Below are 11721 nucleotides of genomic sequence, written 5' to 3'. Positions count from 1 at the left end.
GACCCCGAGTTGTACTTCTGGGGCTGCTCCCCCCCCAAGTGGGTGACCTCGAACAAACAAGGTGCTTCCGGGGCCCTCCTCCGATCCCCTGTGGCCCCGAGGCTGTCCGCTCTGGCACGGGGTCCTGAGCCCGCAGCCCAAACGCCTGCAGGACCCGCTCTCCGCTCTCCGGGTTGTTTGCTTTTTTCTTTCCTGGATGAAATTCCTGCCAGCTCGGAGGGAAGGAGGGAAGGGGAGCGAGAGGCGAGAAAGTTCCCTGGCTCCGCCCTCCCCTGCCAAGCCCAACCCGTGAAACCCAGGAGTGAAGACCGCGCAGCGATGCCTGCTCCTCTCTGACTGTGCGCCACCGGTGCCCGCCGCCCTCCTGGCCGCCGCGATGCCCAGCGCACCCGGGCTCCGCGCCCTCTGGCTCTGCGCCGCGCTCTGCGCCTCCCCGTGTGCCCCCCAGCCTGGCCCGCGGCCCGCCTGCCCGGCCCCCTGCCGCTGCCACGAGGACGGCATCATGCTGTCGGCCGACTGCTCTGAGCGCGGGCTCTCCGCGGTGCCGGGGGACCTGGACCCCCTGACGGCTTACCTGTGAGTACCACGCGCTTCTCCCTGAGCACGCCTGGCTGCGCGCTGACCGGGCCGGCCTCAGTCTGGGGCACCTGTGCAGCTGGAGCCCTGAGGCCCAGGCATCTCCTGCCCTGTCCTGGACTGTGGGGCCGTGGCGGGGAGAACAGTCCCAGGCTGAAGGCCAGGCGAGTGGTGAGGTCGGGCTTCCCTGACCGGTTCCCAGTTGGCCCCTGTCTCGGGGCCTAATGGCGCGAGCCCAGGCTAGGTGAGAGATGGGTCTCCGGGCCCTGAGCAGAGGGGCCCAGACTGCCGCCCCTTCTCCTCTTGCCGGTTTCTTCTCCTGCAGAGCAGCGCCCAGGACGGTGGCCGGGGCTCAGTGGAGGAGAGGGGAGGGGCCCCGTGGGGGGAAAGATTGTCCCCAGCCGGGGCAAGGAGAGCAGAGCAGTCACTTGAGCTGGGTGGCCTTGGTGGGGGTCCCAGAAGCCAGGAGAGGGGACTAAGCCACCCTCGTCTCCTCCAAGACGTCCCTGCTGGCTCCATCTCCCTCCACTGAGGCCTCTGGCTCCCCAGGGGCCTCCCTGAAGTCACGTCCCAAGAGGCCGCGTTGGAGACACTAATTTGTGGGCAGTGCCAAGCTGAAAACCAAAGAGCTGTTTTTAGAGTCTGAGTTGGGGTGAGATGGTGTGTGAAGTGGACCCCACTGGGGGCAGCTGCCCCTCAGGGCTTGAGGGCTGGGGGCTCTGGCCTGGCCACCTGGGCGGGAGGAGGGAGTGAGCGCACACTCCAGACCACCTGCCTCCCCCCTGCTCTGGGGAGAGGAAGGCTTCCTGGCTCAGCCCTGCCTGGGCCTCCATGACCTCTTCTCGGAGGAGGAGGGTCTGGGCCATCTGTCCCGGAGCTCTGTGGCTTTGGGCTGCAGGGTCTGGGGGCTCTGAGGAAACAGGAGCTCGTTTGTAGAGTCAGGCAAGTATTTGTTGAACTAAACGGGACCAGGGCAGCTCCCCTTCAGCCGTTTTACATGTGTGTGGGTGAAGTGGGTAGGACGTTGTCTCATTTGAAGACAGGGTTCTGTGGCTGAAAAGAATTTGGAAATGACTTCTGTGGAGCCTTTCTCTGGGGAAGCAGGAGAAAGTTCCCTTTTCCAGGCTGAGGGGCTCACTGGTCCCACCTCCTTCCCCAGACCCATCCTTCCTCAGGAGGACTTGGGGAAAAGACGACAGTGTCGCCGTCAGAATCCACGCTGCTGGAGGGTTGCCCCTACCGTCTCGTCGCTGTTCCCCTGGCACTGTCATGTCTGCATTTGGGGTTTTCTGAGCCGACCCTGGGTCTCCCTGGGGCCTGAGAAAGCCCCTCTCTCCCAGGACTCAGCCTGTGCATCCCAGGGTAGGAGGGAGGGTCCCACGTGGCCTGGGGACCTCAGCAGCAGGCCCTGGAATGTTGGAGGGAGGGGAAGACGCAGGGTCCCCCTTGGCCGCGCAGGGTCTTGTCTGGGTGGTGAGTGGAGTGTCTCTGCAGGGCGGTGGGCCTCCTTTCTCTGCCTCTCTGGAGAGTGGCCCAGGCACAAACGCACCGTGGAAGGGTGGGCGTGAGGGCCGCCCCCTTCCCTCCTCAGCAAAGTGAGGATACGGCAGTCCAGCCGCAAGTGGCCCAGCTCCAGCCGAGGACGGCCCACACTTTCATTGGCTGCTGGGGCCCGCAGGGCCTCTCGTCTGGGGCACCCAAGCCCTGGCCCCTTCCTAGCTCTGCCCCTGACGGGGTCACCCGAGTCCTCTGAGCCTCGGGGTCTGCGTCTGTACGTGGGGACAAGTGGGTGGTGGGCAGGCTAAGTGAGGCCACGTGTCATGTAAACTCCCCGGCACAGTGCCTGGCACATACGAGCAGTGCTGAACCCTCACGCGGGAGGAAATGGCACCCGGGGTGAGCGCAGAGCCCAAGGGAACAGGCTGTGGCGGGACGAGGGGAGGCGACCGCGGGGTGCTGGCCTCAGTCAGTGCCTGGCTGCTCCGGGTGGGGCTCGGGGTCCAGCCAGCTGTGAACACTGGGGATGGGGTGGGAGGACGTGGAGGAGAAGGTGAAAGGTCAGATGAGAACACGTGGATGTACAGGGGGTGGCCGGTCAGAGGGCGCCCTTGAAGACCTTCAGAAGGTGCCAGGGACGGAGCCGTAGGGGGCACCAGGGAACTCGGGGCTCCAGGAGACACCCAGCCCGTGCAAAGAGCTGCCCACCGCTGCCCCGCTCTCTTGGTCCCACTGCGTCTCTGCTCTGCCCTCACCTGCAAAGACGACGCTCCCTCAGGGTCGGACGCCCGGCTGATTGGGTTGAAGGGACCGACGCCAACACCCACAGGCCCTTGGCGTCTCTCCAACCCATGGTCTCAGTGAGGCTCGTGGGGACTCATGAGGGTTTGGATGTCCTCCCCGGAACTCACCTGGGAGACACGGACCCCCGGCTCTGGGGCACCCGGAAGGTGGGGCGGCCCTTGCTCTATCCCGTCCCACGTCCGCACAGCGAGGGGACAGAGATATACACGTGTTGTTGGCAATACCCGGGGCTGTCCCTGACTTGGAGAATCTGGGTAGTATTCTGAGTCCCTCCTTTGCCCCCAGAGTTGAGCAGAGACAGGAAGCAAGTGGGGGGCCGAGCTGCTTGTAGAAGGCCTGAGGCTCGTTCGCTTGCACTGACCCCTCAGCACCCATTTCCATCACCTTCTGCCGCCGGGACGAAGGGGGCCCCCCGCTCCGCAACCGCCGTCAGGCAGCTTACTGCCTCCTTGGGACCTTACTCCCTGTAAGGCTGCTGTGACGACTGCTGACCTCGATGAAAGGTCAGACGCAACGTGTGTGTAGGTTCTGGGTAGTTTCCATCCTACTCATCGCCGCCTGAGGGTGATGAGACGGAGGCAGGGCGCTGGGGAGAGCGGGGGTCCCAGCACAGGTGCCGGTCACGGCAGAGCAGGACCGCAGTCCTCACAAGCTGGTGACCTGGGCCAGTTTCCTCATCTGTAAATGGAGCTCATGCCTGCCTCACAGGGCTGTTGTCTGAATTCACTGAGGCGACGTTTGTAAAGGGTTTGGCACAGTGTCCGGCCCTTGGGAAGAGCCCAGTGTTAGTGGTGTTGTTATTAGGGTGACTGGGGCCAAGAAGTGTTAGTCAGGGAGGTCTTCCTGGAGGAGGAAGTGCGGGCTGGGCGCGTCTGTGTGTTGGGGGATGAGAGAGGAGAGAGTGGCTGCGGGGAGCCGAGAGGAGCCCTCTGGGGCCTGGAGACTTTAGTTTTCTCCTGGCCGGTGCGGACGCAGAGCTTTGAGGGGGGTGAGGCAGCAGCGGGTGGGATACCCCAGCCCGCTCCCCAGCGCAGCGGCTGGTCCCTGCAGGGCCTGTCGTCTGAAGAAGCAGAGAAACGTGTGGCTCCAGGGAGGATAGCGGCCTTGCGGGCTGCGTCTGGGAGATCCATGGGCCTCTTCTCATTCTGGACCTCGGAGGCCGCCCTTTCCGGGCCAGGCCTCCGTGGCCTTTTCTAAAAGATTCTAAGAGCCTGAGCTTCTCCCCACCCCACAAACTCAGGGTTTGAGTTCTAACCCTCAGCCCGTGCCAGAACATTTCCAGACCACAATGCGCACAGGTTTTGTTGAGAAACAGGGCTGGAGACGCAGGAGAGATCGGCTCTGAGCCTCCTGTCCTGGCGCAGGACCTCCCCCGGGGAGAGCGGGGAGCCGCTCCAGGAGGAGGGTCCCCTAGGGACTGGGTGCCAGCCTTTCTATGAAGCAGAGCCGGGGTGGGGGGCGGAGTTGGCCCATCACGGGGCAGGCCCGGTGGGGGGGTCGCTGGAGGAGGGCGAGCGTGTCGGGGAGCCAACACCCCAGTTCAAAAGAAAGGCAGGAAGCAGCCCCGGGCGAAAGAAAAAGGAAACCTCTGGGCTCCAGCAACAGCGGTGTGGGCTCAGCGGGTGGGCGGCGGGCAGAGGAGAAGAAAGCCCGGCTCAGAGCAAAGTCGCCCGGCCCGCCCAGCCGGCCCCGCCTCTCCCTTTCCGAGGGCTCGACCCGACGGCTTCCGCGTGGACCGTGCCCACCAGGCAGCAGGCAGGGCGGGCGCGGTGCTGCGTGCCCGACGGGGAGGCCCTGCCCAAGCCCTGGGCTCCAGTCTTAGCACTTCGGTTTATGGGCTGTGCGTCCTCTGGCCGCTACTCACTCACTCCAATGCTTCTCTTTCTTCATGTTGAGAATGGAAACGCCGACAGCATTCACTGGGAAGGGCGGTAGGAGGAGCCACGGGACAAAGGGGCAAAGCCTTGTGTCTGCTTTAAAACGTTGACCATGGGCGCTGTTTTTCTCAACCCTCCACTGCAAAGGACCTACTGAGGCCCGGGAAGGGTGACAGAAATGCCTGTGACGGGCGCAGACTTAGGGAGACAGAGTCTAAGTTCTGGAGCCCCATTGGGCTGCCTTTCCTCCCCCCTCCCTCCCCTTCCCCCCTTCTTCCCTCCCCCTCCCTCCCCATTCCCCCTCCCCCTTCCCCCTTCCCCTCCCTCCCCCATTCCCCCCTTCCCCCTCCCTTCCCTTCCCTCTTTCCCCTCCCCCTTCCCTCCCTCCCTCCCTCCTCCCTTCCTTCTTAAAAATTTACTTACTTTATTTTATTATTTATCTATTTTTGGCTGCATTGCGTCTTTGTTGCTGCATGTGGGCTCTCTCTAGCTGCGGCGAGCGGGGGCTACTCTTCGTTGCGGTGGCGGTGCGTGGGCCTCTCACCGTGGTGGCTTCCCCTGTTGCGGAGCACAGGCTCTAGGCGTGCTGGCTTCAGTAGTTGTGGCACACAGGCTCTAGAGCACAGGCTCAGTAGTTGTGGTGCAGGGGGCTTAGTTGCTCTGCGGCATGTGGGATCTTCCCAAACCAGGGCTTGAACCTGTGTCCCCTGCCTTGGCAGACGGATTCTTAACCACTGTGCCACCAGGGAAGCCCCCTTCCTTCTTTCTTCCCTCCCTCCCTCCCTCCCTCCTTCCTTACTAATCAAGCCCCCTCCCACTGACCTTCAGGGAAATGACCTTCCCTGGAGCCCATTCTGCTCTTGGGTTCCTGATGGGGACAGGCGGGGGTGGGGACGGGGGCGGGGCGATGGAGGAAGTGACCATTGTCACAGGGTTCCCTGGAAGAGATGGGCCAGCCTGGCACCTGTGAGGACTCTTCCAAGAGGAAAAGTGGACTTCCAGGTGACTCCTGTCTGGAGAGTCCAGCTTCTCCCCAGAAGCCGAGTTCCGTGGAAAGAGCGGGTTCTCCGGTGCAGCACAAGGAAAGCTAGGTGTGCACGGCCGAGGCATCTGGCTCCTTTCTGCCCTGGGACACGCCCTGAGGGGCTGCAAGGACCCTAACGGCTGTGTGACCTTAGGAGCAGGGCGCTGGGCCACTTGGGAAGGTACAAGGGACGGGAGTGCGGGAGAAATTTCCAACCCTCGGCCCCCACGTTGGAAAAGACAAGTTCCTGGAGCCAAACTGAGACAGATTTGCTGACTTGGGGGCTCTCAGAACTGTAGGAGCCCCTCTGTGCTGACTAGCCCCTTGGTAAAGGGGTGGTCCCCAATTTCTAGAAACTCAGGCCTCTCTTCCCGCCTCAGACATGGGAGAACAAACTTGGGCAGAGAGCAGAGAGTTATTTTGGAAGCAGCAGAAGGACACGGTGAGGAGGGGAGCTCGGGGTTGGCTCTGCGCCCCCCAGAGCCCTGCCAGCGTGGGCCCCGGGAGCGCTGGCGGCGGCGGCAGGCGGGGGTTGCCCCCGGCTGCCCTGCGGCCAGAGCCTCGGGAGCCGAGGTCTCCTTTGGGTCCCATTTCCTGCCACTACCTGCTTCCTCCTCAGAGCCAGCAAGGGGGGCTTGTACCCCGAGCTCTCCACGGCCTGGGAACCGGGGTCCCCTCTGAGTACCTGTGAGGTGTAGAGCCTGGGGCTGGGGCCGGGGAAGCAGCTCGCGCTGGGCTTTCCGTCTCCCCTCTCTGCTCTGGCGGGTGGTGGAAATGCCTTCCTGGTTGCACTTTCCCAGGAAGTCTGGAAGTTTCTTCGGGAAAACACTAGATCTTGGGAGGGCCCATGTTTGGAGCCCCGCGGAGGTACCTGGGCAGCTGCCATCACCCTGGTGGCGCTGCCTTAACCTGTCAGGGTAACAGTCGGCATTTACCGCCTCCATTTACGCGTGTAAACCCCTGAGGGACGCACCAGCTTCATCCCCACGTTACAGGTGAGGAGACCAAGCCCCTTGCTCAGGAGCCCACGAAGGCCGCCAGCCGGTGCTTGCTGACGCTGGGATTTCAGCCGCTGCCGCCTCCTAACCACATGCACGCTGCCTCGTGGGGCAGATCAGGGATGCTGGAGCAGCCCCTTAGAGCCTGTTTCTTTCTTTTCTCAGGAAGAGTCAGTGGTGGCCCTTATCCCTCCTGCCCGCTGTGGCCTCCGGAGCTGGTGGACGCGGGGGTGTGTCTGGGGGACCAGCTGCGGGAAGGCCCTGGGGGTGGAGGGGAGAGGCCTAGCCTGAGCCTTGGTGGACGGGAGATTCACACGGGTCGGTCGTGGGCAGGGCAGGCCCTCTGCGGGGAGAAGGCACGAGCCTGGGAGAGGGAAGGGCAGCTGGCCTTCTGTCCATGGCCTCATCCGTCCCTCCCGAGGCAGGACCTTCCAGAGCAGGGCTTTCTGCCTCTTTCTCCTCAGGGAACATTAAAAAAAGAAAAAAAAACGACAGCAATTCAAGGCGTTCGGCAGCTGGGGTAAATCGTCCAGCCTCTCCAGGCAGCATCCGGCCAGGCTGGGGGCCCCTGGCACACGCACACGCGGAGGCCCTGCTGTGGTGGGAAAGCGTGGTGTACCCCTGTCCTTGGCTTCCATCTCCTTCGCTCCCGTGGATGGGGGGAGTGGCCCAGCTCAGTGCCGTCGCCCACCGGCCTCCTGGGGGCACTGGGGTGAGAAGCTGAGGCAGACCTGCAGCGCCCTGGTCCTCCCGCAACTCTGTGGCCGGGGCTTTGCTGGGAGCGAGACCAGAGAGTCAGATCTGGAACAAGCCCCCGGCCTCTCCCCTCCCCTTTGGCCTTTGGGGTGCTGGAGGAGGTGGGCGGCCCTGGGGGTGTCCAGACGGCGCGGCGGGCAGGGTGTCAGGGATTTGGACTTGGTCCCAGTCTCAGAGCCGAGGCATATGGCCTCCTGGAGGGACGGGCAGCGGAGGTGCAAAGGGGGTCCACCGTCCCCGTCTACACCCCAGCCCAATGCATTGCTTTCTTAGGGGCCTATGGGCACCAGGAGCGTCAAGGTTTATTCCAATGCCCTGAGCGATTTGCAAGTTTGAATCACCCCCTGCCCCCCAGCCTGAGTTACCCTTGGCTCCTGGAAGCATCAAAGGCAGCCACCACCAAGGGCCTCTTACACTTCCTGTAGGAGGGACAGATGCCTCCCCAGGTGACCTGTGTGAGTCCAGATCTGCTTCACGCTCCTCGCACGCAGGGCAGTACGCTCAGTGGGCAGGGACGTCCCGGGGGCTAAGCCCCAGGTGCCGTGAGCACCTGTGCGCATCCTGCAGACGTCTCTCACTTGGGCTGCAGCCCCCAGCCCCGGCCCATTGGCCACTGCTTAGAGGTAAAGCCCTTGCCTGCCCCCACCCCTGGCTGTGGTGGAAGCGAACCTTCACTTACTCGTTCATTCACGGATGGGGACTGAGCCTCCCCGTCTGCCCAGACTCCGACCTGAAGGCTTTCTCTGCCTCCAGCCTCGTGGGGCCGGACTGCTCCCCGCTCAGATGAGGCAGGGGCACTCGGGGGAGGTGAGACCAGGGCACACGTCATACAGCCTGTGGGGGGGTGAGGCTGCAGCAGGCAGGTCCAGAGCAGGAGTGGCGAGGGGCGGGGACGGAGGGGCCAAGCCCATGCCTGGCCGCCGCCCCCGTGCAGGCCCTGGGGGAGTCACTGCAAGGCAGGCGGCCGTCTCCCCCGCCTCCCCCAAGGAAGCTGTGTCAAGCAGGCCCTGCCCGGGGGGCGGAGAGCTGACACTGGGGGTGTGCTCCCTTCCTGAGAACTACCAGACTGCGTTGCCGCCCACGTCTGCTCAGGGGGTGCCCACCTGTTTGTCCGTCTGTCCACCTGCCTCATTGATTTAGGCTCTTGATGTCTCTCATATGGGGGGTGGGTCTCAGGGAGGGGCCAGGCCTCCCCCTTCAGACAGGCAGGACTTCACTCCTGGCGCGCTTCTCCTCAGGACATCACACCTCCCTTCACACACACACACACACACACAGAGACACAGACACAGACATAGACTCACACACAGACACATAGAGACAGACACACGCACACATACATACACACAGACTCACACATAGACACACACACACGCACTCACACACAGACACACGCCCCCACCCGGCTTGGGTCTCCACCCGCAGGGGGCGCCCTGCACGGGGCATGAGTGGCGCTTACAGGACCTGCCCTCGTCCTCCCCTGCCCCGGCTCAGGTCTGGGGCCACCGGGTGGGTGTTGGGGACCTAGAGGTGGATCGAGTGTCTGGGGCTGTGAGCCCCGAGGCAGGAGGGCCGTAAGCCAATCCCCTGCCTTTGTGGTGGACGCTGATCAGGAGGCTGGCAGGACCATTGTCAAGGACAAAAGCCGGAGGGAATGGGGACAGGCCGTCGGCCCTCAGGCTCCTTGGGGCGGACTCAGGAGCTGTTCTCCCTGCACAGTGACCACCCAGCGCCGGTGAGCTGGGGGCCTGGGCCGCCCCTCAGCCAGGCTGGGCCCCGGGTGGGCGGACGTGCGCCTTCCCCCCTTAGGAGCCACCCTGGGCTCGCGCTCTGCTGTCGCCACCACAAAGGTCTGAATGGCTGTTGAACAAGGGCCTCATTCTTATTTTGCGCTGCTCTCGCCCTTGTTTGTGGAATGAGGGTCTCGACCTGCCTCCCATCCCAGGTGTTGGTAAATTAAGGGAGTCCCGTCCTCCGTGCTTGTGCCCTGGATCCTGACTGCTTCTGTCCCCAGGGTCACGATGAACCATGACCTCGGGCAGGACAGGCTGGAGGGTGGGGCGGGCGCCCCTTCTGAGGGACGCTGTGCGTGGAGGCAGCCCCTGTCCAGACGCACCCGAGTGGGCATCACTGCGGGGGGTTCCTTGGCCTGCGAGTGGCGTCTGCCGGGCGGGAACCACGGGCTGCCGTGCTTGGGGGAGCCCCGCACACCCCCGCTTCTGTGAACCGGCCAGCTGTCGGGCTCCAGTGGGCAAGGCCTCCGCGCGAACGGGGTGGGGTCGAGTGACGGTGAACGAGTTAATACGCGGAAGCGCTTGGAAGGGTGTCTGACACACGGTAGCCACTTGGCGTGGTCACAGTTTATTAAGTGTGTACTTAGTAGCGCCCGGCTGTGCTGGGCACTGGTATTACACTGAGAATTCTCCACCACAAACGAGGGGGAGACAAGGACTCAGTAAGTGGCTGTGCGCATCCCCCCACCCTGCCGCCACCCTGCAGACCCCTGCCAGCTCGGCCCCTCCCCTCCCGGGTCCCCCCCGCGGCGGCGGTTTTCTCTGGCGTGTACATTCAGGGCTGCACGGTCGGGAAGAACGGGGGTGTCGACGGGCCCCTCCTCTGGTTTCGGCTGCAGTTTTGGGCGCCTCTCTGCTCAGTGGGATTGGGATCAGGACGCCCCGGCCTCCAGTTCTGTCTTTGCCCCCAGCTTGCTGAGAGCTTGTGGGCAAGTCCTCTGGTCTCTGGGCCTGTCTCCTGCTGGGTTGGTAGTTCTGCGTCCCAGGAGACCGTAGAAGCAGAGGGGACGGAATGGGAGGAGGGATGCGAGTGAGGCCGAGGTGAGGGAGGGGCCCCGGTCCCCGAGAGGTGCAGCGTCCCCCAGCGAGACCTGAGATCCCAGGGCTGGGACGAGGCAGGGTTGATTGAGTACAGGCGACTTATCCCATCTAGTGCCTTGGATATCCTAAAGCCTTTTACTCAACGCGTGGTCCCCACCAGACCAGCAGCCTTCCTCCTCTGGGGACGCATCTGGAGTGCAAAGGCTCAGACCCCACCCCAGACCTGCTGGGGCCACATCTGCATTTTAAAGTGTGCCCGGCACCAACCTCCAGCTTCTCCTTGGAATAAGTCAGACCGTCAGCTGGCCAGCCACTCCCTGCACCCCTGCCCGGCCCCGCCCGGGATTTTGCTTTTACCTAATTTGCACTTAGGTGGCGCCCCGTGACTATCACTGTGATTTACTGCAAGGATGTGGTTAAGAAATGGCTTCAGGCAAGAAGCCTGCAGCCCGGGAAGCGTGAGCTCGATTTAGGATACGAGGGGCCGACTGAGACTTCCCTTTCTCCGGGAAAATTCCCGGGTCTGCCCTAGGACGCAGCCCCCCTGGGTCTAACTCCTGTTCCCTCGTCTGTTTCCCACCCAGGCTGGTGGCCCCAGCCAAGCAGGGCTGGTGTCACCCTTGCACGTGGTGCTCAAACACATTGCTGGGATGAGCGAAGCGGCGAATGCACAAGTGAATGGTGGCAGCGGGAGGCGTGGTGGCCGAGAGCAGATGTGCTCCCCTGAGAGACAGGCTGCGTGGGAGGGCAGCCCTCACACCTGGGGCCGTGCTGGCCTGGCTCTACGGCAGGCCCGAGGTGGGGCGTCCACCCAGACGGCTGCGGCGAGGACAGAGCCGAGACTTAAGCTGCCAGTTGGCCGGTTTGGGTTTCATGGCAGTGAGACGTCTGCTCCATAAACCCTGCCACTGAGAAGCTTTTGCCTTTCCTAGTCATTCTCTTTACCATTTCTTTAAAAAGAAAACCTCTTTTGAAGGTTTCCATCCAGTTTCCAACAAGCTAAGACAAAGAAAGGTATGCAGGCTTGGATGGAGAGAGCGCTCTAGGGACCCGAGGCTTTTGGTCCTAGAGTCTGCACTGTGTGTCTGGCTCTGAAGGTCCGAGTCTGTGTCTGGCGAGATTTCAGGCTGGTGGGTCAGAAGGTACAGCCCTGCACATGCTGGGTGGGGACAGGCACAGGGGAGGGGGCAGCAGTGGGGAGGGTGTGTCCTACTGGATCCTGGGATGACCCGGGGCGCTGGGACCGATAGCCAGGGACCTCTGGGGTGAGTCTGAGAACACCGTGCCCTGCTGTGCAGCACATCTCAGCAGGTGTTTATTGAGCACCTACTGTATGCCAGGGGATGCACAGATGA

General features: G+C 63.2%; 1 protein-coding gene across 1 annotated transcript in view; it reads left to right on the top strand.

Annotated features, from left to right (window-relative positions):
* Positions 1-376: 376 nt before the first annotated feature.
* Positions 377-11721, top strand: part of LGR6 (leucine rich repeat containing G protein-coupled receptor 6) — a gene marked incomplete at both ends in the record, with an annotated part of 100266 nt that continues 88921 nt past the window's right edge. Inside the window, one exon of the mRNA XM_082647204.1 lies at positions 377-576. Coding sequence (XP_082503330.1) covers positions 377-576 — 200 coding nt within the window. The remainder of the gene's footprint in view (positions 577-11721) is intronic.

The sequence above is a fragment of the Grampus griseus genome, assembly GCF_964374135.1.
Source record: "Grampus griseus genome assembly, chromosome: 1".
In the NCBI taxonomy this organism is placed as follows: domain Eukaryota; kingdom Metazoa; phylum Chordata; class Mammalia; order Artiodactyla; family Delphinidae; genus Grampus; species Grampus griseus.
The sequence above is the reverse complement of the archived record's forward strand: the minus strand, read 5'-3'. Positions and strand labels throughout refer to the sequence as shown.